Source organism: Emericellopsis atlantica (genome assembly GCF_019669845.1).
Source record: "Emericellopsis atlantica unplaced genomic scaffold F5Z01scaffold_8, whole genome shotgun sequence".
NCBI lineage: Eukaryota > Fungi > Ascomycota > Sordariomycetes > Hypocreales > Bionectriaceae > Emericellopsis > Emericellopsis atlantica.
In genome coordinates, this window is record NW_025764710.1 from 793,540 (window position 1) to 821,385 (window position 27,846).

The 27,846-nt window shown below is 57.2% G+C and overlaps 9 protein-coding genes across 9 annotated transcripts; 4 read left to right on the forward strand and 5 right to left on the reverse strand.

The window, feature by feature from the left end:
* Nucleotides 1–1,819: 1,819 nt before the first annotated feature.
* On the forward strand, nt 1,820–3,466 carry F5Z01DRAFT_619318 (sugar transporter family protein; the record flags this gene model as incomplete). The annotated part of the gene is made up of 2 exons (XM_046261083.1): nt 1,820–1,895; nt 1,959–3,466. The coding sequence occupies 2 exons, from the start codon at nt 1,820–1,822 to the stop codon at nt 3,464–3,466; spliced, it is 1,584 nt and encodes a 527-aa protein (XP_046120051.1).
* Nucleotides 3,467–3,705: 239 nt separating this feature from the next.
* F5Z01DRAFT_540054 (aldose-1-epimerase) lies at nt 3,706–5,179 on the forward strand. Its single transcript, XM_046260531.1, has one exon. The coding sequence runs from the start codon at nt 4,170–4,172 to the stop codon at nt 5,106–5,108; it is 939 nt and encodes a 312-aa protein (XP_046120052.1). The 5' UTR covers nt 3,706–4,169; the 3' UTR covers nt 5,109–5,179.
* F5Z01DRAFT_540736 (phospho-2-dehydro-3-deoxyheptonate aldolase) lies at nt 4,989–6,854 on the reverse strand. The gene has a single exon (XM_046260533.1). It carries the CDS (start codon nt 6,689–6,691, stop codon nt 5,252–5,254), a length of 1,440 nt encoding a protein of 479 aa, XP_046120053.1. The 5' UTR covers nt 6,692–6,854; the 3' UTR covers nt 4,989–5,251.
* Nucleotides 6,855–7,352: 498 nt separating this feature from the next.
* Nucleotides 7,353–8,021, forward strand: F5Z01DRAFT_651140 (uncharacterized protein). Its single transcript, XM_046263208.1, has one exon. The coding sequence runs from the start codon at nt 7,432–7,434 to the stop codon at nt 7,828–7,830; it is 399 nt and encodes a 132-aa protein (XP_046120054.1). The 5' UTR covers nt 7,353–7,431; the 3' UTR covers nt 7,831–8,021.
* A 266-nt stretch (nt 8,022–8,287) lies between these two features.
* F5Z01DRAFT_541309 (uncharacterized protein) lies at nt 8,288–12,178 on the reverse strand. Its single transcript, XM_046260534.1, has 3 exons — nt 9,102–12,178; nt 8,378–9,041; nt 8,288–8,332 (listed from the first exon to the last, which is right to left on the reverse strand). Exons 1-2 carry the CDS (start codon nt 12,014–12,016, stop codon nt 8,489–8,491), a joined length of 3,468 nt encoding a protein of 1,155 aa, XP_046120055.1. The 5' UTR covers nt 12,017–12,178; the 3' UTR covers nt 8,288–8,332; nt 8,378–8,488.
* Nucleotides 12,179–12,603: 425 nt separating this feature from the next.
* Nucleotides 12,604–14,675, reverse strand: F5Z01DRAFT_635085 (uncharacterized protein; the record flags this gene model as incomplete). The annotated part of the gene is made up of 3 exons (XM_046262121.1): nt 12,604–13,192; nt 13,260–13,906; nt 13,971–14,675. The coding sequence occupies 3 exons, from the start codon at nt 14,673–14,675 to the stop codon at nt 12,604–12,606; spliced, it is 1,941 nt and encodes a 646-aa protein (XP_046120056.1).
* Nucleotides 14,676–18,756: 4,081 nt separating this feature from the next.
* F5Z01DRAFT_619097 (glycosyltransferase family 90 protein) lies at nt 18,757–21,762 on the reverse strand (the record flags this gene model as incomplete). The annotated part of the gene is made up of 3 exons (XM_046261068.1): nt 18,757–21,294; nt 21,348–21,640; nt 21,693–21,762. 3 exons carry the CDS (start codon nt 21,760–21,762, stop codon nt 18,757–18,759), a joined length of 2,901 nt encoding a protein of 966 aa, XP_046120057.1.
* Nucleotides 21,763–22,063: 301 nt separating this feature from the next.
* F5Z01DRAFT_539657 (DHHC palmitoyltransferase-domain-containing protein) lies at nt 22,064–23,812 on the forward strand. Its single transcript, XM_046260529.1, has one exon. It carries the CDS (start codon nt 22,253–22,255, stop codon nt 23,540–23,542), a length of 1,290 nt encoding a protein of 429 aa, XP_046120058.1. The 5' UTR covers nt 22,064–22,252; the 3' UTR covers nt 23,543–23,812.
* Nucleotides 23,646–27,817, reverse strand: F5Z01DRAFT_539686 (P-loop containing nucleoside triphosphate hydrolase protein). The gene is made up of 3 exons (XM_046260530.1): nt 27,557–27,817; nt 24,121–27,484; nt 23,646–24,069 (listed from the first exon to the last, which is right to left on the reverse strand). The coding sequence occupies exons 1-3, from the start codon at nt 27,557–27,559 to the stop codon at nt 23,750–23,752; spliced, it is 3,687 nt and encodes a 1,228-aa protein (XP_046120059.1). The 5' UTR covers nt 27,560–27,817; the 3' UTR covers nt 23,646–23,749.
* Between the last annotated feature and the right edge of the window lie 29 nt (nt 27,818–27,846).

Genomic DNA, 27,846 nt, shown 5'->3' on the forward strand with positions numbered 1-27,846 from the left:
TGGGAGATGGATGGCCTTTGTTTGATTCTCAGATGGGAGCGTCGTGAGGGCTGACTTGAATCTTGATGTTGCGATATGTACAAGTACGTAGCTCACTCATGGACAGCCCGAGATGTAGTAAACCGCACGTACGTACTGCAGCTCCTCCCCCCCTCGAGCGGGTGAGGCTTTTGCTTGGCCGTGCAAAGAACCTTGCCTTGTGTGCCTTGCCGTATCATGGACGACTGACGAGGCTGGCCGGAAATACGGCAACGGCACTTTGACGGGAGATGGGCCGGCCGCAACGACGCGACCAATCAACTCGCCCAGCCACAAGCCCGATCGGGGCATTCTGACTCTTGTCTGTCGCGTCCAGTTTCTCCTACCCTGTCGCGTTTCTTTGCGCATCGTCCTGGCCCTCGTTTTTTCACCTTTTTGTGCGCGCACGCGAGCTTTTTGTAGCTCACTTGCACGCAGAGGGACGCATGAAGTCGAAATCGCCAAGCCCTTACCCGGCTACATCGGTCTTGTCCCAGGCTTGGCCCTTTTTGATCTGCGGGTTGCTGGCTTGGCGATCCACCGCTGCCTGCGGCCCTGCCTGTCTGGCACGACCCACCACCCGATGGCTCGACTTTATGTAAAATCGACAAAACGGATCATGAACCATGGATCAGAAATGCGCGACAGCGACAGAGAGCCAGAGCCGGCCGGCCAGGCAGCCACAACAGGAACAACAGTCCCAGTCCCTGGGGCACACACACACAAGCGATGCGCTGACCAAGGGCAACGGCATACCGCTTTGGGCAAGTCGCCGGTAGCCTCCAGTCTCCAGCCAACTCCAGTCCAGTTCCCTGCCAATTTACCAGTGAATAATTATCCAAACCTTCATTCCATATGTCCGTCCCGCCGCCCCAGCTGGAGAGAAGTTGGGGAAGTGATCATAACACACCTGATGGCCAGGGCAGACTCCAGCAGTGCTCCAGCCTCCAGTCGCTAATTCGCACGCACGCTGCAAATTCAGTGGCCCCCCCTCCAGTCCCCACGAATGACGTCCTCCTGCTTCGTTCTCGTCGATGCTTCGTCTCCAACGCGGCGCATGCCGATACACGAGGACGAAAGGTACATCCGACAATGAATCGCATCAAATAGTGCGAGCCACGCGCTATATATCCACCCGGGCACCGTGTCGATGGCTACTTGGGCTGCACCAGTGGCAGAGAGTACATGTAGACAGACTACAGTAGTGACTAATAGTGGCCAGACAGACGTCCAGTCCGGGCCAGACACGCTGATATTCTCGAAGGCGAACCCATTGTCAAAAGAAGGAATGCCGAATTCATCAATCAGCCACTGAACGCATTCAGCCATGCCGCTGTCCAACCGGTCGTCGCCGGCCCCTGGCCGAACCATCGAACCAACGAGCGGTGCGTGCGTACCAACCACACGCTCGCTAGGGCACCCTCTGTAAGTAATTAGTCCTCACTCCAACAACTCGATGGGTCTTGTCTCCATATGCCTGCGGTTGCGCATCATGCGTCGCGGCTCCAAAAGTCTAATGCGCACATTCCCGATCCCAGCAGCCCATGCCCGCCATGGGCACCTTGGCGCGCACCACCCTTGGACCACGCGAGGATGAATGCCTCAAAGTCAGTAGGTACATGTACCTACCAGACTAGTCAGTCTAGTCGATGAGGGATCGTCGGTCTATATAAGACACTCGATCGTCCTGAACCGCCATTCTCCCACATCTCCTGCCCATCCAGTCCTCCACTTTCCCTCCCCATCTCCCCGTGGTGTCTTTGCTTCAAGCGGTATCGCAAGCGAGCAGACAACAATCATCATGGGCAAGAAATTCTTTGGCCTCCGAGGCAATGCCCTCAACTGGGCCATCTCGACCATTGCCGGCACAGATTTCCGTGAGTGACCGACCCATTGGCCTTGTCAGTCAACAGTCAACACAAAAACTTACACAAACACAGTTCTCTTTGGTTACGACCAAGGTGTCATGGGCGGTATCCTCACGCTGCCCATCTTCCTCGCCCAGTTTCCCACCATCGACCCTACCTCCAATGATCCTTCGTCCTCCTCGGCCGCCCGGTCCACGTACCAGGGCATCGCCGTCGCCTCGTACAACCTCGGCTGCTTCATCGGTGCCATCATCACCATCTTCATCGGTAACCCCCTCGGTCGTCGCAAGATGATCTTCCTCGGCACCGCCATCATGGTCGTCGGCGCCGCCCTGCAGGCCAGCGCCTACACCCTGCCGCACTTTATCGTCGGACGCATCATCACCGGTCTCGGCAACGGAGGCAACACGTCCACCGTGCCCATGTGGCAGTCCGAGACCTGCTCCGCCCACAAGCGAGGCAAGCTCGTCATGATCGAGGGCGCCCTCATCACCGGCGGCATCATGATCTCCTACTGGATCGACTTTGGCCTCTCCTTCGCTCCTGGCTCTGTCGCCTGGCGCTTCCCCCTCGCCTTCCAGATCGCCTTCTGCATCCCCATCCTTTTCACCGTCCTCTCCCTGCCCGAGTCGCCCCGCTGGCTCATCCTCAAGGGTCGCGAGGAGGAGGCCCGCGAGGTCATCGCCATCATCGCCGACAAGGAGCCCCACGACAAGTACGTCGAGAACGAGTTCAAGACCATCAAGGACACCGTCATGGAGATGAGCAAGGGCAAGTTCGCCGATCTCTTTGCCCGCGATAAGAACAGGACCTGCCACCGCACTATTATCGCGTTTGTTAACCAAATGTTCCAACAAATCAGCGGGATCAACCTCATCACTTACTACGCCGCCGAGATCTACCGCCGCATCGGCATGGGCCCAACCCTCTCCCGCCTCCTCGCCGCCCTCAACGGCACCGAGTACTTCCTCGCCTCCTGGCCCGCCGTCTTCCTCGTCGAGCGCGTCGGTCGCCGCAAGCTCATGCTGTTCGGTGCCGCGGGCCAGGCCGGGACCATGGCCATCCTAGCCGGCGTCAACTCGGTCACCGACAAGCTGGGCTTCCAGATTGCCGGCATCGTCTTCCTCTTTGTCTTCAACACCTTCTTCGCCATCGGCTGGCTGGGCATGACCTGGCTGTACCCGGCCGAGATCACGCCCCTGCGCACCCGCGCCCCGGCCAACGCCCTTTCCACCTCGTCCAACTGGATCTTCAACTTTATGGTCGTCATGATCACCCCCGTCGCCTTTGACACCATCAAGTACCAGACCTACATCATCTTCGCCGCCATCAACGCCGCCATGGTGCCCTCCGTCTACTTCTTCTTCCCCGAGACCGCCTACCGCTCCCTCGAGGAGATGGACGGCATCTTCCAAAAGGTCTCCGGCTTCAAGGGCGCCTTTGACGTCGTCAAGGTCGCCCGGGAGGAGCCCAGGCGCTACGGCAAGGACGGCGAGCTGCTCATGGACGTCGAGGAGGTTGAGAAGGCTCCCGGCACTCATGGCAACGGCAGCTCCGACGACGCGGGCGTCTTGCGCTGAGCGAGGCACGCCCGTCTGATAGGCACGCCGCATGCGCGTGCATCGAAAAGAGAGTAGAAGCTATATACACTGTTGTGTATAAAGACGTCGAGATAGATACCCTTGCGATGATTCGTTATTAGAATGAATGAATACGTTGTTCAAACCTGCTTCCGTTTCTTTCGCTGTGTTGTAGTTTCAGTCATCGTGATGGTCGACCCAGTGTTCGTGCGGAATTCCCTACATGATGCATCTGTCGTGTCGAAGCGAAGCGAACCGCCCCTCGCCTGTTTCAGGTGAAGCTGGTGTTGCCTGGAATACAGCCATCAAGGCAGTAATTGCACGGCCACTTGCTCTTGCCTCGCCACGCCAGTTGTTCCAGCCAGGGGTCAGAGCGACGGTCAGCGCCTTCCCTCTCGCGACTTGAGGGAGCCCCTCATTGTCAAGAGCAAATGCCCCGCCATCCCCATCCCGGCCTACCTTCCCCCCCACATCTCAGCAGCAGCTGAGCTCTATTAACCGACCTTGACTCTCCATCACTCATCCAACTCAAGCATCAAACGTCGACTTGCCAACGTCTTCTGTACTACCATTTGCATCATCAGCGACTGCCCTGTACGAACAGCCTCGATTCATTCACGACCACACACGGACATAACATACAAATACCCCGCATCACGCAAGCACGTTCAGATCCCCCACCAACATCACAAGAATCTTGACCATGGAGCGCGCCAGGAAACCAACAGCCCTCGCCACGACTCCAGGCCTCCCGCCGCAGCCCCAGGTGACTCTCACCGACTCCAACGCGCGCCTGACGGCCACCCTCCCCACGGGCGAGTCCATCGACATCCTCCTGCACGGCGCCACCATCCTCTCCTGGAAGGACGCCGCGGGCCGCGAGAACTTTTGGCTCAGCGACGCCGCCAAGCTCGATGGGTCAGGCGCCGCGCGGGGCGGCATCCCCATCGTCTTCCCCGTCTTCGGCACGAGCGACGGCCACGGCGCCGAGAAGCTGCCGCAGCACGGGTTCGCGCGCAACTCGCGGTGGGAGTTTCTCGGCAAGAGCACGAGCGAGGCCGCCAAGGAGGGCGTCAAGCTCGACTTTGGTCTCTCGTCGCAGAACCTGAGCGACGACGTCCGCGCCCAGTGGCCGTACACCTTTGGCCTGCTGTACAGCGTCACCCTCGACCGCGGCAGCCTCAACACGACCCTCGTCGTCACCAACGACGGCGACGTCCCCTTTGAGTTCCAGACCCTCCTGCACAACTACTTTCGCGTCGACGACATTGAAAAGGTCACGGTCAAGGGCTTCGAGGACGCGCCCTACGTCGACAAGGCCGACCAGTTCAAGACCAAGACCCAGGCGGGCGCCGTCACTTTCGCCGGCGAGACGGACAGCGTGTACACCCCGGCCCAGGGACCGGGCCACCCGCTGGTGATCGAGGAGGACGGCAAGCCCCGCTTCCGGATCGTGCGCGACAACCTCGAGGACGCCGTCGTCTTCAACCCCTGGGTGGACAAGGCGAGGAGCATGGGCGACTTTGAACCCAAGGACGGCTGGAAGAAAATGCTGTGCGTCGAGCCCGGGAGCGTGAGCAAGTGGCAGACGTTGGAGAAGGGCGATGCCTTTGAGGCCGCCCAGACCATCTACCTGGTGTAGAAAGGGAAGGACGGGATCATGCACGCATGTAATGAAGAGGCAAAGGCAGTCACAGGTAGATCTTGGGTAGCTGCACAGAAATTTGCATCGCAACCGTACACCCCTATCTTGCTTTGACTTTTTTTTTGTTATCCAAACACCGTTCACACAACGGCAATCCCTTTCCCCTCCTGCGATAGGTGGTCCGCAATCAAAAAGGCTAACTCCAGGGCCTGCTTCTCGTTCAGCCTCGGGTCACAGAACGACGTGTAGTTGGTCGAGAGGTCGTCCTCGCCCAGACCCTCGCTCCCGCCCAGACACTCGGTCACGGCGTCGCCGGTGAGCTCCAGGTGCACGCCGCCCAGGTAGCTGCCCTGCTCCTTGTGAATTTTCAGGGTCTCCTGCAGCTCGCGGTAAATGTCGTTGAACTTTCTCGTCTTGATGCCGGCGGGCGTGCTGACCGTGTTGCCGTGCATGGGGTCGCACTGCCAGACGACGCAGCCCTTGTACTCCGAGTCCTCGACGGCGCGGATGTGCCGGGGCAGCAGGTCGCGGACCTTGGCGGCGCCGTAGCGCGTGATGAGCGTGACCTTGCCCGGCTCCCGGTCTGGGTTCAGCGTGCGCAGGAGGTCGAGAATGTCCTCGAGCGGCGTGGAGGGGCCGACCTTGACGCCGATTGGGTTGGCGATGCCGCGGAAGAACTCGACGTGGGCGTGGTCAATCTGCCTGGTGCGGTCGCCGATCCAGATAAAGTGCGCCGACGTGTCGTAGTACTCTTTCCTGGGCTGCGGAGCGGCAGCGGGGGCCTCAGCCGTCGGCGAGGCGGCGCCCCCCGTCTCGGGCGACGTGAGCGTGGCAGGCTTCTCCAGCAGCCGGGTGAGGGCCTGCTCGTACTCTAGCAGGAGACCCTCGTGGCTGGTGAAGAGCTCAACGGTCTCGAGGCCCGTCTGGCGCGAGTTGATGACCTGCAGGAAGCGCAGCGTCTGCTGTATGCTTGTCGCGATGGCGCTGTACTTCTCCTTGAGCGCGGGATCCTGCACGTGGCCCAGGCCCCAGTCCAGAGGGCGGTGCAGGTCGGCAATGCCCGACGACAGGCTGGAGCGGATGAAGTTGAGCGTCGCGGCCGAGTGGTGGTAGGCCTGCACGAGCCGCCGCGGGTCGAGCTCGCGCTCGTCCTCGTGGAAGCCGTTGAGAATGTCGCCGCGGAAGCTGGGGATCTCCCTGCCATTGACCGTCTCCATGGGACTGGAGCGCGGCTTGGCGTACTGGCCGGCCATACGACCGATGCGGACGATGCGCTTGCCCGTGCCCCAGATGAGGACGAGGCTCATCTGCAGGAGGAGCTTGATCTTGGACTCAATGGCCGACTGCTCGCAGTAGGAGAAGAGCTCGGCGCAGTCGCCGCCCTGGAGCAGGAAGGCGTTGCCGGCGGCCACGTCGCGCAGGGACGCCTTGAGACGCTGGATCTCGGCCGGGTGGACAATGGGCGGCAAGCGGGTGAGCTCGTCGCAGGCGGCCGTGACCTTGTTGGGGTCAGGGTAGGACGGCGCCTGCTTGATGGGCTTGGAGCGCCATGTTGAGGGCTCCCAGGTGGAGGAAGACATTTGGTGGTGGGTGTTGATCTTGTTTGAAATGTGAAGAATCCGGGGCGAGCTCTGGATGCAAACGTCTCAATGGCAGACAAATCCAGAGGTCAATGAGAAGCAGGCCAACCCCAAGGTATGGTCGTGACTCAACCTGGGGAGGTGGTAAGATGGTCCGTGGGTCTGTGTTACTCTTTGTTCTGGTCCGACACCGCAAGCCAGTGGACAGTCTTTCTCGTCGATAATTATCGCTGTTGTAAGAGGCGGCAATATTATGAAGATCCGCATCCAAATCTGATCGCGGAAGGGATCGTTGCGTTGCGGCTCTTAATTGTGAATAAATTTTATGAGGTCTGAACCGAAGCAAGCCGTTTCAGGTAATGACGCACTTATCCAAGACAACTGGCCTACCCTAGGGCCAGTGCCAGTACGACGCAGGCACTTTGGCATTGGTGTCTGTCTATATGTACTCTTGGAGTTATTCAATCTTGTCAAGAATTGAGGGGAAACTAATCTTGATCTATCCAAATGCAAACTGCCAATCAAAACTACTTCAGCAATTTCAATACCGTTCGTAGGTGTTAGGCTTGTTAAGTTTACCATACTTGGTATTTGAAACCACCTACAGATGCCCCCCCCCCCCAACCACACTTCAACCTCCAACCACCAATCCACCTCCAACACAACCACCCAACATCCACCCAACATCCACCCAACATCCACCCAACATCCACCCAACATCCACCCAACATCCACCCAAAATGACCGAAGCTCAGCCCCCCAACGTCGTCGAGGGCGCCACAACAGGCGACTTTGAAGACGAGCAGTCCCAGAAGCCCTCCTCCGCCGAAGACCGCAAGGCCGCCTCCGCTCTCGCCTCGCTCGACGCCGCCGCCCCCAACGACACAGGCAAGGCCGCGCAGAACGTCGACCAGGCCGCCGTCAACAAGGCCATGGGCGGCGGCGGCGGCGGTGGTGGTGCCGGCGGCGCCTCCCGCAAGACCGCGGCTGCCGCCCCGAAGAAGAGTGTCAAGGTCGACGCCGCCGACGTTTCGTTGCTCGTCGACCAGCTCCTCCTCGCCAAGCCCAAGGCCACAGAGCTGCTCAAGGCGCACGACGGGGATGCCGTCAAGGCCATGAGGGCTTATGTCGCAGCGTAGATTCAATACGAACCTAGCCCGCTGGAGGGTATAGTATTCAATTGCCCTGGATGTATTCCCAGAAGGCTCGCCGAGCATAATAAAATGAAGGTATTATCAAGCATACCACATCTGTTATTGAGCATACCCAGCGGGAGCTAAGTATGGCGTGAGCTGCTGCAGCCCCTGTTTACATGTAGCCGTAAATCCACTACCTCGTAGCTTCGCTCTACCTAGTAGGTACTACCGTAAGTTCTCGACAAAGTCGCTAGCGCTGGCCTGTCTTGGCTGACCACGGTCCTTGCTAGAAACGGTGCCAATTGAGCAGATATTGTCGGGCTGTACAGCCTGAGTATTGCACAGGGCTATGTCAGGTCTGCACCTTCGCACAACCAAGGTTATATGACACTAAACTTTCAAAGGCTAGATTTCATACACCAGCGCTAGCGACTTTGTCAAGAACTTACGGTAGTACTTGGTAACCAACGGCCCCGTGACTTGCCCTTCTGAGTCTATCGCTAACCTACGAGTATCAGAGCGTTATTCGGCTAGAGCGTTCTTCGGCTACCTATAACTTAATATCGCGGCCACACTTGACCCACCGGGTATGCTCAATAACAGATGTGGTATGCTTTATAATACCTCCCTAACCCGACACAAAACTCCAAACGCTATTCCTCTACTTCCAAGTCTTGGCCAACGGGCTCCCTATCTTGGGAGCGTACTGCATGCTCCTGCGCCTCGCCGCCATGAGCCGCTGCATCGCAGGGCTGCTGCCCGTGAGATCCCGCAACGGTCTCGTCTTGGGAGGGCAAGTCCTCATCAACAATGCTTCGTGGTCCATTGGCGATCCATACGACGCGTCGTCGTCGCTCTCCGTCATCGAGTCGTCTGCCGCCAGCGCAGCGGCGGCCCTCGCCACAGCATCAGGCGCAGGTGTCTTCGGCACAGGCGTCAAGATGAACTTCGACCATTCAATGTCGTCCTGCTCTCCTTCCAACCCCTGGTCAGAGGGCGTGTGCATCCACTGCGTGCTCTCTCGCCGCTTCGAGGGTGACGGCGTGCGAGGACCCGTGCCCTTTGATGTCGAACCATTGTCCACGAGTGTGCCATTCATGTTCGCCAAGGCCTTGGGTTCCATGCTCCTCCTCCGACGCGCGCCGCCTCGTGGGACGAGGCCCGTGTCGACGAGATAGCTGCGCTCGTCGAGCCAGGTGTTGTCTCTCTCGCAGCTACACGTGACAAGTTAGCAACAGACACTACGTTCCAGGACACAGACCAGGCAAACTTACTCAAGAACCCAGCTCACGCCGACGCATTGCACGAGACCCTTGGTCCTGCGCACCTTCTCCAGCGTCCGCTTCCCACCGTCCTTGAAGACAACGTGCGTGATCCCAATCTTGTGTGATGTGTATTCGTTGTTCGACGAACCATCCGGATTCCAGTCCCAGTGCTTGCGGCAACGTGCGCCCATTTGCGTGAGAAGCTCCACGAAGATGCCACTAGCATCGGCGCCCTCACTAGTGCGCACATCCACGAACACTACCGCACCTTTGAGCAGATGGGTATCAGTGCCTGCACGGGCCACTGTGGGTGTGAAGAACTCGGGAGCCGTGATCCCCTTGACGGGAGTCGCGGGCCCGAGGCTCGTCCGCTTCTTGCTTGGCGTCAGGTCGGAACCGGCATCCGCTTCTGGCCTGCTCGACCTTTGTGCGGTCACGCGAGGGGCACTGAAGCTGCGCTTCTGGAGAATGCTAGGCGTGGACTCATCCGACGCCTTGAGAGGCACTTTGGTCGTCGTGTGGAAGAAGGTGTGCTTCTCGGGGCGTACGGGCGTGACGGGTGCCGCCCACGCCGCTGCTGCCATGGCAGGGTCCACAGGGACTTCGTTCTCGTCCCCATACTCCTGGCTCGCGTCAGACAGCGTGTCGTCGTGTCCCCCGACTTCCATCTCATCGCTCTGCTTCGTTCTCGGTGAGCTGGCACCCGCCATGCTCTCTGCCTCCTGCGCAAGCTCCAGGTCTTCCGGCTCGGTGGCAACGTCGTTGAATGGCTCGTCAAGATCCATCAGCTCGGGCTCAGGTCCGGACTCAGACTGAGGCTGCTGGGGTACGTCTGCCTCAAAGTCTGGACGGACAGTCATCTCATCCTCAAAGAAGTGAGCTGATGCTGGGGTAGGTTCTGCTGTGGGGGAATTGATGGCCTGCTCATCCGGCGCTTGGGTGCTCCGCCGATTGGCAGTCGTCTTGCTGGGACTCGCCGCCGCCGCCGACCACTGCCCAAACTGCTCGGCAAGACTCGTCAAGCCTATCGTCGAGCGCCGAGAGTGGCCAGCCTGTGCCAGATTGGCAGTCGGTGTATCGCCAGTTGCTCTCGGAGGCGACATCAGCTCACTGTCAGACTCTGCGTCGAAGTCCTCATTTGATGGCAGAGCGCGGGAGTCAAGTTGGAACATGGCATCTCCGGCATCTCCAGCATCTCCAGCATCTCCAGTTTGCGGGGCCACCTCAGGCTTCACAGAATCATCATGCTGTGACACTTCTGCCGCAGCCTCCGACTCGGTCTGTTCTTCCACTGAAGCATCGGCGTCCTGCTCCTCGTCTACAGGCCCTGTCGCAGGATCTGGATGGGTATCGCAAGCCTCTTCATCCTCGGCAAAGTCGGGTTCTTCTTGAAGCAGCGATGTATCCTCAATCAGGTTATCAGTCTGGACCTGCTGATCCCCATCCTTTTCCTCTGCCAGCGAGGGATCGGGGTCAGCCTCTCGTGGCATGACCGCTGAGAGGCGCCCGGGGAAGTTCACCTTCTCGATAGGGGCGGTAAAAATCTCCTCATCCCTCCCCCCATCCTGGTCACTCTCATCCGATGGCTCGTATTCCTCGAGAAGAAGTTTCTCCGACGGGCGGCGCGAACCGACTGGTCCGGGTGTCGAAGCGAGAGGCTTCATCGCAGGCGTTCCGCGCTGCAGCAGGTCATCCTTCCGGGAACCACTTTCCATCACTGGCTTGAGTCCCGAAATGCCCCGCTTGGCGGGTGTCTGCAGCATCGAGGATTTGTATGCCGCAGAAGGAGTGGTGCTGGACTTGGTCGGCGACGAGAAGTTGATGTTCTTGACTGGTGATGGCGGTCTCTTTGCGGCCGACAGGAGCAATGAACCCTTGGTGGGGGAGGTAGGTCCAACTGTGCCGTGACTCTGTTGGGCGGACTTTATCGCGGATCCAGGGAAAGGTACAGCGCCGATTTTGCGGGCTGGAGACTTCATTGTTTCCTTTTGGGCCGAGGGAGGGATTCGCCTGGCTGGAGAGGTGAGGGTGGTTGTGACCAAGTCCGGTGGGTTCAGAATGGCTGCGTTGACTCTGATCGTGGCGTCCTCGTCGAGGCCCTCGGATGAAGGCTCCTTTGCCTGCGCCATGACACTGATCGGTGGCTTGACGGGGCTCGTTCTCATAGGCGGTATTGGCGTACGCTCGAACCCTGCGAGCTCGTCCTCGGACTCTTCGTCTCGCGAGACAGGCATCTGTGTCACCTTTCTAGGGCTCAGTGGCTTCTTCCGGATCTCCGAGCCGGTGGTTGCTGGGGTGGCTTCTTTACGCGCCCCGCGTGCAGCTGTCGCGCCTCCACGTCGCGCAGGTTTGCCTCGGAGGCCAGGTGCTGCAGGCTCCTTCCGTTTGACGGGTTCGACGTTCTCCTTATCAGGCTCCTCGAACTTGACTGTCTTTTTAATGCCTGTCTTGGTCGTTGCTGTAGGGGCCGCCGTCCCGCGGGCACGCGTCACCTTCTTCGGCGGCTCGATTGCAGCTGCCTCGGCGTTTGCGGGTTGTGTAGACTTCTTGGGGCGGCCTCGAGTGGGTTTCACAGGCTCGGCCGCCTCAGCTTTGGCCGCGTCTGTCGCTTGTTTCTTCGCTGGCCGTCCTCGAGTAGGCTTCGCAACGGGCGCCGTGCTGGCTGGCTGAGTGTCGACCTTCTTCTTGGGCCGTCCACGCGTCGCTTTTCGCGGGGCTGGGATCTGGTCGTGAACAGGGTCCTCCTCGTCCTCTGAGTCGTCGGCTCTTGTTTTGCGCTTAGCAGCCGTGGTCTTCGTGCTAGTGGAGGCGGTGGGTGCCGCGTTGGTTTTGGCTTTGGCCGCAGCCGTCACGATCTTGGTGGTCCGAGGACCTGTAGTTTTGGCAGCTCGTGCACGCGTCATTCGTCTGGGTGGTGAATCCATGGTGCTGTGGCGTTACGGTGCGATGCTGCGAGAAGGTTGACGCGATGAAAAGGCGAAATTCACTTAACAAATCACAAAAACGCCAGAATGAACCAGAGACAGGTTGAACATGACGATTGCGACGCGGTTCGTATGTCTTGTTTGACGTGTTAGTGTGTGGAGGAATGAATGAACGTGGTTCAGGGTCCGGGCGGGTTTGTGATGAAGGAAGCGTGTTTTGGCGGTTGCTGGGCAACGACGTGGCGCCCCCCACATTTGGTAGATCGACCGTGACCACCGACGTCTTCATCAGAGGTCTCACCGCCTCACTTTGCTGCCAGTCTAATGAATTCAATGGTTGCTGAACCCTTGACGAGACCAAACTTCTGGCTTCTAATTCACAGCAACATGATAAACTCTCCTTCGTGGGTAATTCATTTATACCCAATGGCATCTGAGTCCTATCTCCAGCTGCTATCAAAGACCCCCCAATGCGTTGGTCCAGAGTGAGTAGCTGAGAAGCTAACGTCTCGCCTGACATATGCAATATCCAATTCGCTTGCTATAAAAGAGCCGCCCATAAAGAGAGGTACCGCCAATGTATGGGGTCATCTGTGAGATCTGTAAGGCCCTTCCACCTTGACGTCCCGAACGCTGTCTGGCATCAGCCGCAACCACTCGTTCCAGGCATCCAGGTCCACATTGTCATCGGCGAGGCGGACCGACATGTGCAGCAGCGGACAGTCGTCGTGCACAGTGCTTCGTGACAAGCTGCTCTGTTCTGTCGGTACGAGATAGATCGAGGGCAGGCGTGGGTTTCCGGACGCCATGATATGCAGCGGGGCGGGAAATCGGGTCACAACCTCCTGCTCTGGCACACGATCCCGCACCATCCGGCTGTAGCTGGAGAAGAGGATCGAGTGCGCCTCTGCTGCTGTCAGTGGGCTCTCCTTGCCCGCCCTCACTCGCAGCAACTCTGTCAGGGCGACGGTGAACGCGGTCGTGTCCAGGGCCTCGTGGTGGTCCTCTGACATGGCGGCCGCGATGAGCTCCAGCACACCCGTCCTGCGATCTAATTTGGACGAGGGGAAGTACGCAGCGTCCATCACCACCAAAGTATCCGCTGACGCCACTTCGAGTATTTGCTGCAATCCGTTCCATCGCACTGTCGTAGCGTTTGCAAGGTCCTTCTTCGAGCTATGCGCCAGTCAGCATCCAGTATCCTTGCAGCGGCGCATCTCTAGCAAAAACAGTCGCTGCTCACCTTGACAAGACCGTTTCTCCCTCGAGATAGGTATGGCCTGCATAGTAGACAATCTTCAGCACATCCCGCTGGTCATTTTGCTCACAGAACTCGTTCAGTTCTCTCGAGAGCCATCTCCACGCGTTTCTTGAGCCATCACTCGACGAGGGAATCGGCTTCACTTTCACAGAGTAACGATAGCTGTATTCGAGGACATGCGCCAAATTCCTCACAGCGCCTCCAACAGCGGCTGCGTTGTCATCATCCTGCCAATGCAACAGCAGCGCGTGGACTGAAGTATACCGGCTCCGGCTCGCTGTGGACAACATCCGGGCCGCGTGCGACTGGAGCTCGTTCTTGAGGTTCTCGATCCGTGGCAGTGACAGTGACTTTTCCAGGCGTGGCCCTGAGGGTAGGGGCGTCCTGTTGCGGGCGTCGCTGAGAGGAGAACGACCCATGCTGGTGCTGGCGTGAGGGGGCGTATCAATGTCCATCTCCTGGGGTTCGTGTGCGAACATGGCTGGGACCGCACCCTCATGGGCCTGCAAAGGGCTCTGTGGCCTCTCGCCAGAGGTCGATGGCGCAATGTCCTGGACATTAGGGCTGCTGGACCGGTTGAATCTTCGGTAGAGATCGTCCCACGTCAAATTGTAGTGGGCCGGTTGACACTTTCGGGGAAGCAAATAAGCACGTTACTAGACAGGCAGTGATGGCAAGATACTGATTACTCACGGCAACGCGTCGTCGTCGACAGTCTTTGCAAGCGCCAAGCTTTCGAATCAGGGCGGCCTTTTCGCGGCTCTGTTGGGAAAGTGGTCCGGTACGTCTCCTGCTGGTTCGCCGGTTGTTAGAGACGTCGGAGCCATCCTTGAGGGAGAAGATAGATTGGTGCAAGGTAGGAGAGGTGTCGGCACTGTACGATGTGTTGTTGGTCTCTGCGGAACCAATTGTGGCGCTGGTGGCCTGAGTAGATGCGGAGGAGCTCGTGGTCTGCCTCGGGGGCGGCGGCGACGTAGCCTGCACGTAGTAAGGTGCTGGTGGTGTGTGGACGCTGGCGGGCCCTGCGTGGACTGTGGTCGGCGCGGGCGTCACATGCCTAGTAGGTGACAGCTCGCCGGGGCGCGGGAGAATCGTGGGCGGCTCAGCATGGCGTTGGTGTGGCTGCTGCTGATGATGTTGCTTCTCGTGATGCTGCTGGTGATGATGCGTGGCGAGGGCTGCTAGCGACTGCGCCGATGTTGCGACAACGGAAGGAGGCGGGGAGAACGGAGCAGTCACAGGAGGTAGGGTCGAAGCCGCTGGTAGTGCCGTGGCTGGATCCGGCGACGAGGCCGAAGGCGGCCCAGCAGCTGGCGTCCGCGCAGGCGAAGTCGTGGCGACCAGTGACGGGGACGTAGATACTGGCGGAGTATCTTCCAAGCTAGGAGCGGCGCTCATGGCCGTACTGGAGGATCCTGACCTTGCCAGAGCACTCGGGTCACCTCGAGCTTCCGCGGTGCGCTGCCTGGCGTCGATATGGCTGGGCGCGACGCTGTTCGTCGAGATGTTGGTAAACTCTGCACCTCAAAGCCGTCCACCGAGCTCTATCTCATTATTGGCGTGGCGCATACAGACTCAGGAGCGGGACACCAGCACACGAGCTGATGGAGAGGCACTATGCAACGGGCCAAGCCGAGGTCGATCGTGTTCGAGACAAGCACGCGGTTGTCAGGTGTAGGGAACTTGACGTGCGTTCCCAGTGGTATGTCTGAGCCCCGTGCTGTCGAGATATGGCGTATAAGCTGACTGACGTATAGAATATAGAGAGAAGAATATGGACCCAGGGTGAGGTGAGACAAGGCCAGGTGTGAGGTTGAGCAGCGCAAGGACTGGAGGCTGGAGGGGAGGAACGATGGGGAGGCTGCTCGCCTGGGATGATGTAAAGTCAGCCAAGCAGGCGAGTAATAGTAAGTAGGTAGCAGTCTAGTCGCCGGGGGTGCAACAACCTTCAAGTCAAGTCAGGTAGCTGTGCTTGACGAGACTAGGGTCGCGTGGATGGGGACCCTGCACATTGCTCGCCCGCGTGGGTGTCTGTGTGGTCGACCGTCGACCGATGCGAGAGCAGCCGGTGACGGAGCTCGCGTGGTAGGCTCGGTTGACAGCGCGATTTCGGGATAATATAAGGTGCCTTACGCTCTGGTTCTGCAAACCCGCACGCTTCCAATAGCAGCGCAGTTTTTCTCGGGGGGATGAATTCCTCTTCCTACTTTCTCTTCCTTTGATATGTACGCTCGAGTGGCTTCACATGAGTCTGGTGTTTCTCTGCGGGCAATCCCGTCCCTTGTCTGCGCAAATTGGGTCCCAATGGCCAAGTGCACTTCGCCAGGATCGTGAGAAACGAGCTCGGCGGTGGTTTGTCGATACGTAGGCAGGTAATTTAGTCCCGGCAGTGTGAGAGAGACTGGACTGCACTGGACAGTCTCGCAAGCTAGCTACATGTACCTCGTGGCCCCACTGAGGGGTGACCGTGACATGCGGGCATAATATGTCGCTTCCAATCCCAGGGCAATTGGGGGGATGGTTCACGATGCTCACTGAGTAGGCACTTGGGAAAAGTGATGACGCCTGGCGACATCACGAGGAGTCTCGTGCATATAACGAGAAGCGCTCGGCCAGATCTACAGAGCAATGTCGTGAGACACAAATGCAAGTGCGTCCCAGACGACCACAGCAGGACGATGATGATGCCGCTGGTCACAGCATCCGCGGGGTGGGGCATCTCGGTTGACAATTTGACGGCGACAGTTTTGTTGTGCCGACGACCTTGCCGGTTGAGCTGCTTGAGCCGACCACGGGACGGACACGGTTGCGGGTGATCCTCTCACTCTTGACGCTATCTTAGTCGGCCAACTCCGAGTTCATGTCTAGTGGGGGGTGCCCAAAAGAACAAGGAAAGGCTTGCAAAAGCTACCGTAAGGGAGTAATGATTATTTCAATGAGGGAGCTCTTCCACAGATCAACCAGCGGCTAAGTTACGCATGCAGCGCAGGTGGTGGGTGTTTGCGTGTGAGCGCAAAGCGACCGAGTGACCGAGCAAGCAATGATACGTGTGCGATGTTCGAGACGTTGGCGACGCGCTTCCCATGCGCGTAGTGGGATAAAGAGACGACAGTGTCTCGAAGCCTGCATTATGTGATGAGACCTGCGCATGCCAGTCTCACTCGATGGCTGGCTGAGCTTCCACGAGTTGGTCGCCGTCGCATGAGTTCTCGAGGCGAAGCTCTCCCGTGTGCTCGTTGGTTGACTGCATCACATGCTCTCCTCGAGGCGAGACGCTTCTGATTATTCCCTCCGAATGTCGACAGTGCATGAGTAAAATGAAGGCCCGCTACGTGCACTGAAGACTCGTGCGGCAGCTGTGGCTGTGATCGGGCACAGGGATCAAGGATCGGTGCCTGGTGACATGGCTACAAGTAGCCGGACCTGTGTCGTCGATATGGCTAAAGTGAGCTTGGCTCGCGTCAGTGTCAGGCATTAGCGAGGGCCTGTATGCACCTATTGCGGACGAGAGCTTCATATGACGGTGAGGCCGAAGTTGCCATGCAGGTCACGTCGTATAATTATTAGTAGATCTCACTAGCCCACACAGACTCGGCCACCGAGGTGAGAGATCCTGTTGTGGCTGGTGACGCATCCCAGCTCCCCCTGGTCGGATAGGGCTGAGCCGCTGAGCACGCACTGTAGTAGTTCAGTTCGTAAAACTACCAGGTAAGTAAGTAGCTGCGGAAGATTGGCGCGGTCGTCTGTTGCAAGTCTGTCTTGAGGCTGAAGTGCGGTGCAACATGGTCTTCACCGAGCGTTCTGCGCTGGCTTGCCCGACCGTATCCGCGCTGAGCCATGGATGGAGGAGACCTTTGTCGAAGCCGCAGCGAGGGATTCGATTTTCTGCACTGCAGGAGGGGAAGTGGGGAAAGCGCGAGTGGAACGCGGGGTTTGTCAACTTTGTCCGTCTGAAATTCACGCATCCATCGTCCCTGATGCTTACCCTAGGTAATATCACACACATAACATCACAATACTGACTGCCGTCTACGAGGTGGCTGTCTTAAGGTCAAGCCACCTGATGGCGACACAGCACAAGCCCACAGCCTTTTCTTTTTTGCTCCCTGCGTCGCATATTGGGAGGGTGTGTAGTAGGTAATGGGAAGCGGCTGGACCCCTGCGGTGCGAGGTCCTGGTGTACAAGTGAGCCCATTCGGGTGCCTTCTAATCGAGGCGCATGAGGAAGGTCCGAACAGAGAACGTCCTGGCAAGCTTTGACCAAGAAAATGCGCGACGGTAAGAACGAACGACGGGCCGACGGGAGTCCATGGAGGGAAGTTGTCTGCTAAATTGGCAAGCACATGATTGATTAAAACTTACCGGTACCCACTGCCTCACCTACAGTACTACAACATGGCAGACGGAGGTGCGTAATGCGGAGGATGATGGATCACGAGATGGATTCTTCTGGCGAGCGTACACACGTCAATGGTAGACCGTAGAGCCAACAACATCCGAGCCAGCACGAGTCAGGCATGGGCGGATTCCAGTCTTTCATGAGGCGTCCCAATCAACTTGTTAGCGCTGTCCTGACCAGCTGACTGCAATGTCCATCGATGGTTCCAGTCGATGCCAAGAGGAGTCCCGAGGCGCGACACGCGCTTCCAGTCGTCTCGGCTGTTCTGTCGACCTACCGACCAGCCTTGACCTTGTCACCTTGAGGCTTGAGCGCGCAGCTGTGCGGGTCCTTCCGTCTGCTGATCACCTTGACACGGACAGTGCACTATTCGGTGAGTGACACGCATGTCGAATATCTCCCTCAACTGAATCAATCACCTGCATTTATCTCCTCTTTAGCGCACTCTTGGCTGTCAAGCTTTCCAGTCGACAAGGTCTCCCCATCCATCGCTGACAGATGTCGACCTCATTGCGCATGGCGCCAGCGCCGAGTGGCACGTGTCAACGATGTTGTTGCGGGCCTTGCCATGTTGCGATCTCTACAGTACCAAGCGTAGCCCCCGACTATGCATCGCACTGATGAATCACTGCAACGGTTCGTCAGCGCGCAGCGACGGCATCAGCATCAGAATATCGATGAACACTGTGCACACATCGTCGAGAGTCGAGACCTCGTCACAAAAAGGCTCCTGCAGACTGCAGCCACATCCTGGTACTGCGCCAAGACGGACATTTGCAGCTTCTCTACGTAGGCCTAGGTGGCTCGATGTGCGACTTCTTTGCGCAGAACAAGTGCTACGTAGTAACTGAAACGGAGTCGAGACCACAGACTAGACGGTACGCGGCTAGGTTTCTCATTACAGTCTGGCCATGTCGAGACTCTGACAACTGGCATCATTGCTATGATTTCACGCCTCTAACGCCGTATTTTCCCCTCTCTTGTAGATATCGCGCCATAAACCCAATCTACAGCGGTGGAACCCGATAAATAACCCCAGCATGTTGTACAAAGATCTGTGCGATATTCCCTTCCTGGAACTCAAGATACGCTGCCCTGCGTTGTCCACCCGACGTTCTTGTACACGCCTTGCTCGTCCGTTCGATACCCGATGGTCTCTCTCTCGTCGTCGATGAGGCGTCCCCATTCGAGGAGGAGTCGAAATAGATACACTTCCATGTCCTTTTCGGTCAACGCCTGATCCACCCACTTGCGTCCCTGTTTGGCGATGTATTCGCTATCATCGTCGCGTGCCTTCATCCTGGTATCTCTGCCATTGATCCCAGCTCGCTTCTCCGTCCCCGTGAAGTATAGGTAGGTGGAATGTAGCGCGTGAAAACGCAGATCGATCGGCACGAAATGCAGGTAAGGCTGCAGTCGCTCGGTGTACCACGAACGGAAGATGGTCGAGACAAAGGGGACACTGCCCGAGCGAATCGTTCGCATGAGCTGACTTGGCGGTGCTCCATCCTCGTCCAGCAGGAGCACGTAGCGATATTCGAGCGGCTCCTGTGTCTCCTCTCTTGCGCCAAATGCTGTCTTGACAACATCGCAGTGCGTGCTGTTGCAGTCGGAGAAGCCTCCGATACCAATGTCAAAGGGCGCCACACTGCCTGCCTGTGCAGCCGATGTTGGCTCATAGCCAAAACTTGTCTGGTCTTTGCTCGTGGGTAGCAGCAGTGTAACCTTGTCCCGACTGTTGGGGTTGAGGAAGAGATGAAGGAGCCTATACTTCTGACCACCTCGCATGGCTTGTGGATTGGTGTCCCGCTGTCCTACCATTCCTTTCCAATACAGTGAATCGTATCTTCGCTTGAAGGTCCATGGCATATCCGGGTCGCCGCCAAGCGTTGCTCGCGGAAGCGGGATCAGAATGTCACTGTAGACGTCCACCTTGGACAAGCTAAACAGTGGCGCGAGCTTCCGGATGGGTTCCGAGATCGGGCTCGTCATGTAGAGATTGTGCAGATTCCGGAGATCGGGCTGAGCACATGTTTCAAGTGACCTATCCCATTTGGTGAGGAAAGCATGCTTCGAGTGCCGACGAATGCAGTGCACGCAGAAACGCGAGGTGTCCCATTGAGGTTCTGTCCTGCTGCGAGAACTGGGCGGACAGGCACCCAGAAGCATCTCCCGGTATTCATTCGTCGTAATTCCCGGTGTTTCAATACTAGCAGGCAATGCTTGTGCTGGTGATCGCAAATCGACCGAGTTTTCCGTGTCATTGGCCGCAACGGTTGACCTCTTTGTCATTAGGTCTGCCATACCACCAAAGGTCGCGTCGTAGTGACCTGTGGTCTCCTCCCACGGCGGGAGTACTCGAGGGGTACTGCCAAGGTTGATGGGAAGAACCATGTCGGGCAAGTACTTTGCAAATTTGCCTATCATGTCCGTGAGTTGCTGCAAATCGGCGTCGCTGGCTTCTATGCCTGTGTCGCTGTGGCTGGCCAGACCATCCTTGAGGCGGATCGCTCCAATGCCGGGCCCCTGAATCATGGCTTCGGCTCGATCCCTGAGAACGGAAGGTGGGTAGTTCCAGAAGGGTTGAAGGTCTGAGTCAATTTGATCGAAAGAATCGATGACAATCGTTCCTTGGGCGTATTCGAACCACTTGTCGAAGTTGGGAGGCGGCACCCTGCCTCCATGGAGCTCCTCATAATAGCTAGCAGCCACCTTCACGGTGTCGCTAGAGGTAGCTCTGGTGACCCATCTGCCGTGCTCAATGTTGGCCTTGTAGATCAGATCGCTTATTGGATGCCTTGGGTATGAAGGCGTACCCTTCATGCCCTGGCGCATTGTGGTAACAACGCCCAGCACTATCAGCAGAAAAGCAAGCGGACCGCGATGCATCCAGACTATGCTCTTCACCTCCTGGAAGCGCAAAAAGAATACGAAGCTCAATATAGTGCACCATCCTGAAATAAGAATTGCGTAGCGCTGTGTGTGCACCCAGTCACCAAATGTCGCTGCACTTGTCCAAAAGTTCAATGTGCCGACCAGCACAGTAACGGTGCTGGATGGCAGCAGCGGTGAAGCCTCGCAGATCCATGCTGCAGCGCAAATGGCAAGAAGAGCGAAAGCAACACTGTCAACCAATATGTCGAAACTGTAGAGGGAGCCGATGGCCAGCTTGAAGCGGGAGGTGCCTTCGAAGGCAGCGCTACCGGCCCAGACGAGCCCTGTTGATATGGCAGACGCAATCAAAACTACGCCGAGAGTTGACAGGCGTAGTTTGATGGTCCTCGTCCACGCCATGACCCTCCAAAGAAGGACGATGATCATGGCATCGAGAACCAGGGAGACCAGCTGTAGCGCCAGAGTCCACGAGTGGCTGTCCAACGGCTCGAAGCAGACATAGGTTGATCGGGTGACTTGACCAGCTGAGTAGAACGCCCCAAGAGCAATCATCAGGACACTTGCCCCAGAATACACCATGATCATCCGAGGCCCAGTAAACCAATCGGACATGTCATCCAAGGTGCTTCGCCATGGGTCATCAGGGTCAGCGGGTGCCGGAATAGCGTAGTGGCGGCGCATAACGAATACTTCATAGGAAAATAAGAGCAAGCAGAGAAAGGTCTGAATATCGATTAGTCTGGCTCCTTGGCACAAGGGGATTTGGGCCATGATACCTCGACGCCCGGGGTCGCACATTGCTGAGCATAGGTGACCCGATGCAAGAGCTCCAAGCGAAAGACAATGCATGCCACAAGAAGGGGAAGCGAGTAGCGGCGAGGTCTACTGGGTGTCAAAGTAGGCGAGACCTTGTCTGGCGAATGCTGGAGCAAACCGCCATCATCAGCGAAGTGCTTCGCGACTGTGAAGCGTCCAGACCCCCCAGGTAGCCTGTGGGCGAAAGAGCTCGCAGTCCAACATATGACCCCTGAAAGCAGCAAGATCAAGACAGAGGACAGTCGCGGATGGCCTGCAGGCGATCGTCAGCATTGACCGGGCACAAGCAGGCAAGATGTACGGACCTGATAATGAATGACGTTCTAATGAATGTGAAACGAAGCAGAAAGACAGCAGTGTGCTATATGCTATCATCAGCGTTCAAGTCGCCAAGTACGTATTGCAGTCCAAGGGGAACACATACCCCACTGCTGCAACATGGGCGACCTCCGGATGAGCCATTGATGGTACTGAGCTAGAAGCCAAGAGTGCCAATCTAGGTTTCTTCCAAGAACCCAAAAAGCCAGCCAGCTTTAGTCCATCGTGTCGTTCTAAGCAAGTAAGCAGCCCCTTCGATTGAGCTAGAAAAAGCCAATGGCGCGACTTGGGACATATGAATATGAGCTAAGGTAACGTTAAAAATACTCCTTAACATCGCAAGACGCGAGGCGTAAGATGCCAGGTCCAGGCCAGGGGAAATTTGATTGATCGATATGGAGCATTACGTCAGCCAATGGGGCGGCGTTTGGGCCCCTAAAGGACCCCTAAATGTAAGGCACATACCCTGTAACCCTACGGATGATGATTTCTTTCCCCGGAGCTCCAAATTGGCGAGTCCAGTCTTGCATCACAACACCAACTCACCATGGTGGGCTTCAACGATGCCCCTCTCATACAGAGCATCGCTGTCCCAGGTGTCTGTTTGTTGATCGCCTTTTTGGGATATTTTTCTCAAATCGTATTCCGATACTCCACGACGCTCGAACCCGGCCCTCCCACGACGCAGGAAACAGTCACTTTCAACATTCTCCTCGCGACCCTCTATTACACATATTACCAAGCTGTGACGGTCGATCCCGGGCGATATGTCTTCCAAGACGCGGTCATCGAAGTCGACGAAAAGAAGCGCTGGTGCAAGAAGTGCGAAGCCCCCAAACCACCGAGGGCACACCACTGCCGGCACTGTGAGAGATGCGTGCCCAAGATGGACCATCACTGCCCCTGGACAAGGAACTGCGTGTCATTGACGACGTTTCCGCACTTCCTGCGCTTTCTTGTCTACACCAACCTGGCGCTGTGGGTGCTGGGACGCCTGTTGTGGCATAGATACTACTCGTTGTGGGAAAATCGTCATATGCCGGCGTACTTGGGCCCCAGTCTCTCCGCCTTAGTAGCCCTGGCGATCATTTCGCTCGTCCACTTTGTTGTGACGGTTGCGTTGGGCATCATGCTGTTCACAACGTTGAAGAGCTGGGTCTTCAATCAGACCATGATCGAGGGCTGGGAGCAGGATCGCCACGAGACCATTGCTGAGCGAGGAGGCCGGGATTGGTGGGACGTTACAGGCCCGGGTGGCGAGAAGTTCCGTTTCGAAAAGATCGAGTTTCCCTATGACATTGGCTTCTTCAACAATATGAGCCAGGCCATGGGTACCAGCAATGTGCTCTGGTGGTTCTTCCCCTTTGCCGGCAACCCTGCGGTGGGAAAGAATGAGCGAGGGGTAGGCTGGGAGTGGGAGGAGAATGGTTTCAACCGCCAGACAGGCATGTGGCCACCCCCGGATCCTGAGAAAATCAGACGAGCTACTCGCCAGTGGCCAGCTGGCAGGCGAGACTTTGCCGCCGAGCTGAGGGAGGTCGACGAGAGTGCGGAAGCCAGAAAGGAGGCTTTCCGGGAACGACAGGAGGCCGACAGGCGGCGGAAGCAGGCGATCGTTGCAGAGTTGGAAGAGGACGAGGTAGACGATGACAGCGGCGGCGACCTAGACGATGTGCCCTATGCTGACGATAGAGCTCCCGGTTGGACAAACTCGGACGGCGAGCGCTTACGAGATTACGGTGTAGACGAGGACGCCGAGGAAGGGCTGGATGACGATGTGCCCCTCGGAGAGTTGCTCAAGCGGCGTAAAGCACATCGCCAGACCGACGAGCATTGATAATGATAATAACGATATTGCATTCAAGAATTTCCATCATCCCACCCACGCCCTTAATGTCTATGACTCGTCGGAACGTGAGTCGATCGCGGACACAGCTTGACCAAGTAACTGCACACGGCACCTCAATAATAGGAGGTTGAGCATTTGCAAAAGAATAGAAAAACGTTGGAACACGCTGAGGCTTTATTTGAATATACACAACATCTACCAGTCATCATCGTCGTTGTTCTGCTGCCTCTGCATCGCGTTCTTTCTGGCAAGCAGCGCATCAGCCAGACTACCTCCCAGGCTTGGCTGAGGCGTAGAGCTTCGGCTGTTGTCGGAGCTCGCATTGCTGGCTCCATTCAGACTCATGCCCGAGTCGCGTTGCTGAAGATCGGCGGGCTTTCGGGCCGCAGCCGGACGCTTGGCCGGGGGAGCTGGAGGAGCCGGTTTCGACTTGGCTGGCGCTGCTGGAGCAAGCTCTTCGACGTAGGCAGCGGGGACCCAGGCTTGTCCAGCTGCTGTCTTGCCAAGCCACCATCCTGGAGTATACAGTTAGTGGACATTCGTCTTGCATACGGGCTCACACGTACCGTTGCTTTCCTTCTGAACGATCTCAATGGTGTCGCCCTTGCTGATGGACAGCTCATTCTCCCTCTGGCCCGCGAAATCGTACAGGACCTTGGCCATGATCTTGGGTGGGGCGGCCGGAGCCGCTGGCGGTGGAGGAGGCGGCGCCCTTGTGGCCGCACTGGCGCTGCTGCCTTGGTTGCGTGTGTGACTGGGGAGTGAAGCAGTATTGTTGGCATGGTTTGCAGCCGGCGTAGGGACGGGGCGCGGCGCCGGAGTTGGGACGGGAGCCGATGCTGGCGTGCTAGAGGCTTGACTAACAGCGGCGGGTGGCTGTGGCACGGTCCTCGCACCAGCACCGGCACCAGGCCTGGGCTTGGCAGCTCTGTTGCCCGTGAGTCTGGACGGCCTTCCGTTCGGACCTCCAGGCCTGATGAGCTTGCCGCGGGTGATAGGTTTCGGTGGCACAGGCTTGGCCTTGGGTGTCGGCTTTGAAACGGCCTGAGGTGACTCGCCCGCTCGTGTGTGGACGGCACCACTCTTGTAGTAATCAGCCCGCTGCTGCGAGTCCTTGAGCACCTTGACTTGCTGCATCTTTCCAGGCTTCTTCGCATATTCGATCATGTCGGATATCTTGAGGCTGAACCCCCCAGGCATGACGCGCTGCATCTGCGTGAAGAGTTCCGTCTTGAACACACAGTTCATGAGGGGATCGGCTTCTTGCTGCGATCCAATCCCTAGCGAGAACCAGTCGTCCTGCGCGGTCGAGGCCCCGACATATTTAATGGCGCCGAGAGGCACACTCTTCTCAATTGAGATAGATGGCTGGCCATTCACCAGAGCCTGTACGACAATGTAGAACTTGCTGTTGGTGACAACAATGATGCGAGGGCTAGGCTTGCTGGACCGACCGAATTTGGCCTCGAGAAGCTCTGCACGGCAAGAAAAGACAACCCGCTCGTTATGTCCAATGCCCGCAGCATTGCGAATCTGCGCACCAAACCCGCTGGAGGCGTTGACGCCAAGATAGTCACCAAGGAACCTCCTTGACCCGAGCAAACTCATGCGACGCCGTTCCTTGCGCCCTTGCAGAACACGATGGCCCTGGTCCCTCAGCTGGAGGAACTCGGCGCCTGTGCGTTTCTTGCGCCAGAAGCGCTGAATCCTGGTAGCAGATTCCGCGCGATAAGCGAGGTACGCCCTCCACATCCTTTGGATCCTGGTGGCCATGTTGTGCCAGTAACGGTCACGCATGTGTTCGAGGGCGAACAGTGTCTCTGGGGCCTTGATGAATGCCTTTGTGACGCCCATCTGCCACTCCTCTTTAGGTATGCTCGTGTCCTTGAGGATCTGTTTCACCGCAGCCTCGGTTGTGCCGTCCCAAGTATACTCTCCCGCGTACGACGTCGCAGGGGACAAGAGGAAAAACCGATCGACAAACTTGTCAAAGTTCTGGCGGTATGCAAAGCCTGCACGGCGGATACGTACGTTTTCCTGGAGACCGAGATACTTGATCTGATGAAGGACGTTGGGACTGTTGTACTCGGTTGGCGACTTGTTTTCGTTGGGCTTGATTGTGCGGATGTACGATGGCTGGCACTTCATCAAGGTCTCCACCAGAGCATTGGCGGACGTACGAATACGGTCACCTGCCGAAGGCGGCTGCTTGCGATTGTCTTGGTCTACCTGGTGAGGAAACAATTCGTGAACAAAGTCATTGCCACTGTTCTGGAACAGGTTCAGGAGACCCTTGAGTAGCTGGTCCTTGTTCTTGTCGGTGATTCCGTCAACAGTGTAAGCCACGTCGCCCGCATAATGCTTGACAATGAAACTGCCCTGGCGAGGCGTGAGATGGGGGTTCGACATGCCATTGATGCTCTGCATGAATGTGCGGTCACAAGCAGCGGGATCAGCGTGGGCGGTCTTGGTCGCGTCCTTCATTGCCGAGAAAATGCCCGGCGGTCGGATTTGCTCAATCAGGTCACACACGACCTTGTTGTCGAAGTACTTGATCGGAGTCCACTGAATCTGTTCCCGAGCATATTCTTCCTGCTCCGTCTTGAGGGTGAGCTGAATGAAGATTTGCTGCAACTTCTCGTTGACGTAATTGATACACAGCTGCTCGAAGCTGTTCTTTTCGAAAATCTCGAAGCCGTAGATATCCAGGATACCAATGCTGTTGGAAGTCGCCTGCCTCGCCTTGAGTGACTTGTTGATTCGGCCCACGATCCAGTCGAACAGGTTGCTGTAGATTGCCATGGCGAGCGCATCTCTCGTAGCGCCCGCTTGGGCTGGGTTTGCGGGCGATTCAATGACCTCGCCATTGCGGGGTGTCAAGATGCGGATGGTGATGGCGTGAATCAACTGGTCTGCTGTGCACTCAAGAAGATAGGCGGCAAAGTCCACCACGGATCTATCCACAACCTCGGCATACCCATCCTTGTCTTCGCGGAACTGGATGTTTCCAATCCACAAAATCGAAGCTAACATGCGGAAGATGTTGTCTTGTTCTGGCTGCGCCAACCCAATGATCTTCATGGCGTTCAAGGTGTCTTGGAATTCGGCTAGATCGTCGATACCGTCGACATTGAAACACTTTGACCGGCTGGTGTACACGTATGTCTCGGGTTTTTGCACGCCGAACAACTGTTGATATTGCGAAGATGCACCCTTAGTGAACTGGTAGAAGATGTGGAAGTTTCGCTCGTTGCTGATTTGCCCGACGACTCGGGACTTTTCGAGAAGATAGTTGGTGATGTCGGCTCCGACAGGCTGGCCCTGTCCGTTGAAGTGAATCTGCAAGTACTTGCCAAATCGCGACGAGTTGTTGTTCCTCAGAGTCTTGGCGTTTCCAAAGGATTCAAGCAAGGGATTAGTGGCCAGCACCATGTCCTTGATTTCTTTGATGTCCCCTGATTCTCCGCCAGAGACATTCGCAATGTATTGCATGATGCGCTTGGCAGCCTCTGTCTTTCCCGCGCCAGACTCGCCAGAAATGATAACACACTGGTTGTCTTGATACGCTTTCATGTTGTAGTACGCCGATTCTGCAATCGCGAAAACGTGTGGCGGCATCTCCAACCGGTTCTTGCCCTTGTAGCTCTCCAATACTTGGTCGGTGTAGATGCCCAAATCCCGGAACGGGTTGACTGACACGAGCACATGGCCAATGTATGTATAAATCTCCCGGGCTTCGAATCGCTTCTTCAGGTTGTCGTTGATCGCTTCGTTGGAGACCTTGCTGAGGAGTGTCAAGTCAGACACGCCGACCTCCTTTTTCTTGGTCGCCTCGAATGTGGCCTTCTTGGGCTTTGCGCTCCCAGAGGCTCCTGCCTCCCCGGCTGGGCCACCGCCAACCGCCTTGTTCTTCGGACGTCGTGAGATACCCTGTGCATTGCGAAATTATTAGATATCGACCCAAGACCGAGATGTCGCATGGAGGGGTATTTGGCGCCTTACCATGGTGGGCGAGAAGGGAGAATGCGACAACTAGTATACCTGTCCCGAGCAAGTAGCTACCGGGTGTGAAAGTCGCTTCGAACTTGACAAGCGAATGACGACAGCTGACAAGGGAATCAAGCGCACCGAAGAACAGAAAATGGCGCTGATCGCAGGAAGACGGTGATAGCGAATGTTGACTTGCGGAAGCCTGGGTGAGTGATGTGGTGCCTGACGGGGTACGTACTGGTGACCCCGATGTTTTCCCGGTGAGCGATTCGGGCTGCGTCACTGTCAACTGGGACAGCTGC

Bases quoted from the DNA above. Each gene is read 5' to 3' on its own strand.
- F5Z01DRAFT_540054 (XM_046260531.1), top strand. From the start codon at position 4,170: ATGGAGCGCGCCAGGAAACCAACAGCCCTCGCCACGACTCCAGGCCTC.
- F5Z01DRAFT_540736 (XM_046260533.1), bottom strand. From the start codon at position 6,691: ATGTCTTCCTCCACCTGGGAGCCCTCAACATGGCGCTCCAAGCCCATC.
- F5Z01DRAFT_651140 (XM_046263208.1), top strand. From the start codon at position 7,432: ATGACCGAAGCTCAGCCCCCCAACGTCGTCGAGGGCGCCACAACAGGC.
- F5Z01DRAFT_541309 (XM_046260534.1), bottom strand. From the start codon at position 12,016: ATGGATTCACCACCCAGACGAATGACGCGTGCACGAGCTGCCAAAACT. The intron at 9,042-9,101 runs GTAAGTTTGCCT...TGTCACGTGTAG, and splicing joins GGCGTGAGCTGGGTTCTTGA to CTGCGAGAGAGACAACACCT.
- F5Z01DRAFT_539657 (XM_046260529.1), top strand. From the start codon at position 22,253: ATGGTGGGCTTCAACGATGCCCCTCTCATACAGAGCATCGCTGTCCCA.
- F5Z01DRAFT_539686 (XM_046260530.1), bottom strand. The intron at 24,070-24,120 runs GTACGTGTGAGC...TGTATACTCCAG, and splicing joins CGTTCAGAAGGAAAGCAACG to GATGGTGGCTTGGCAAGACA.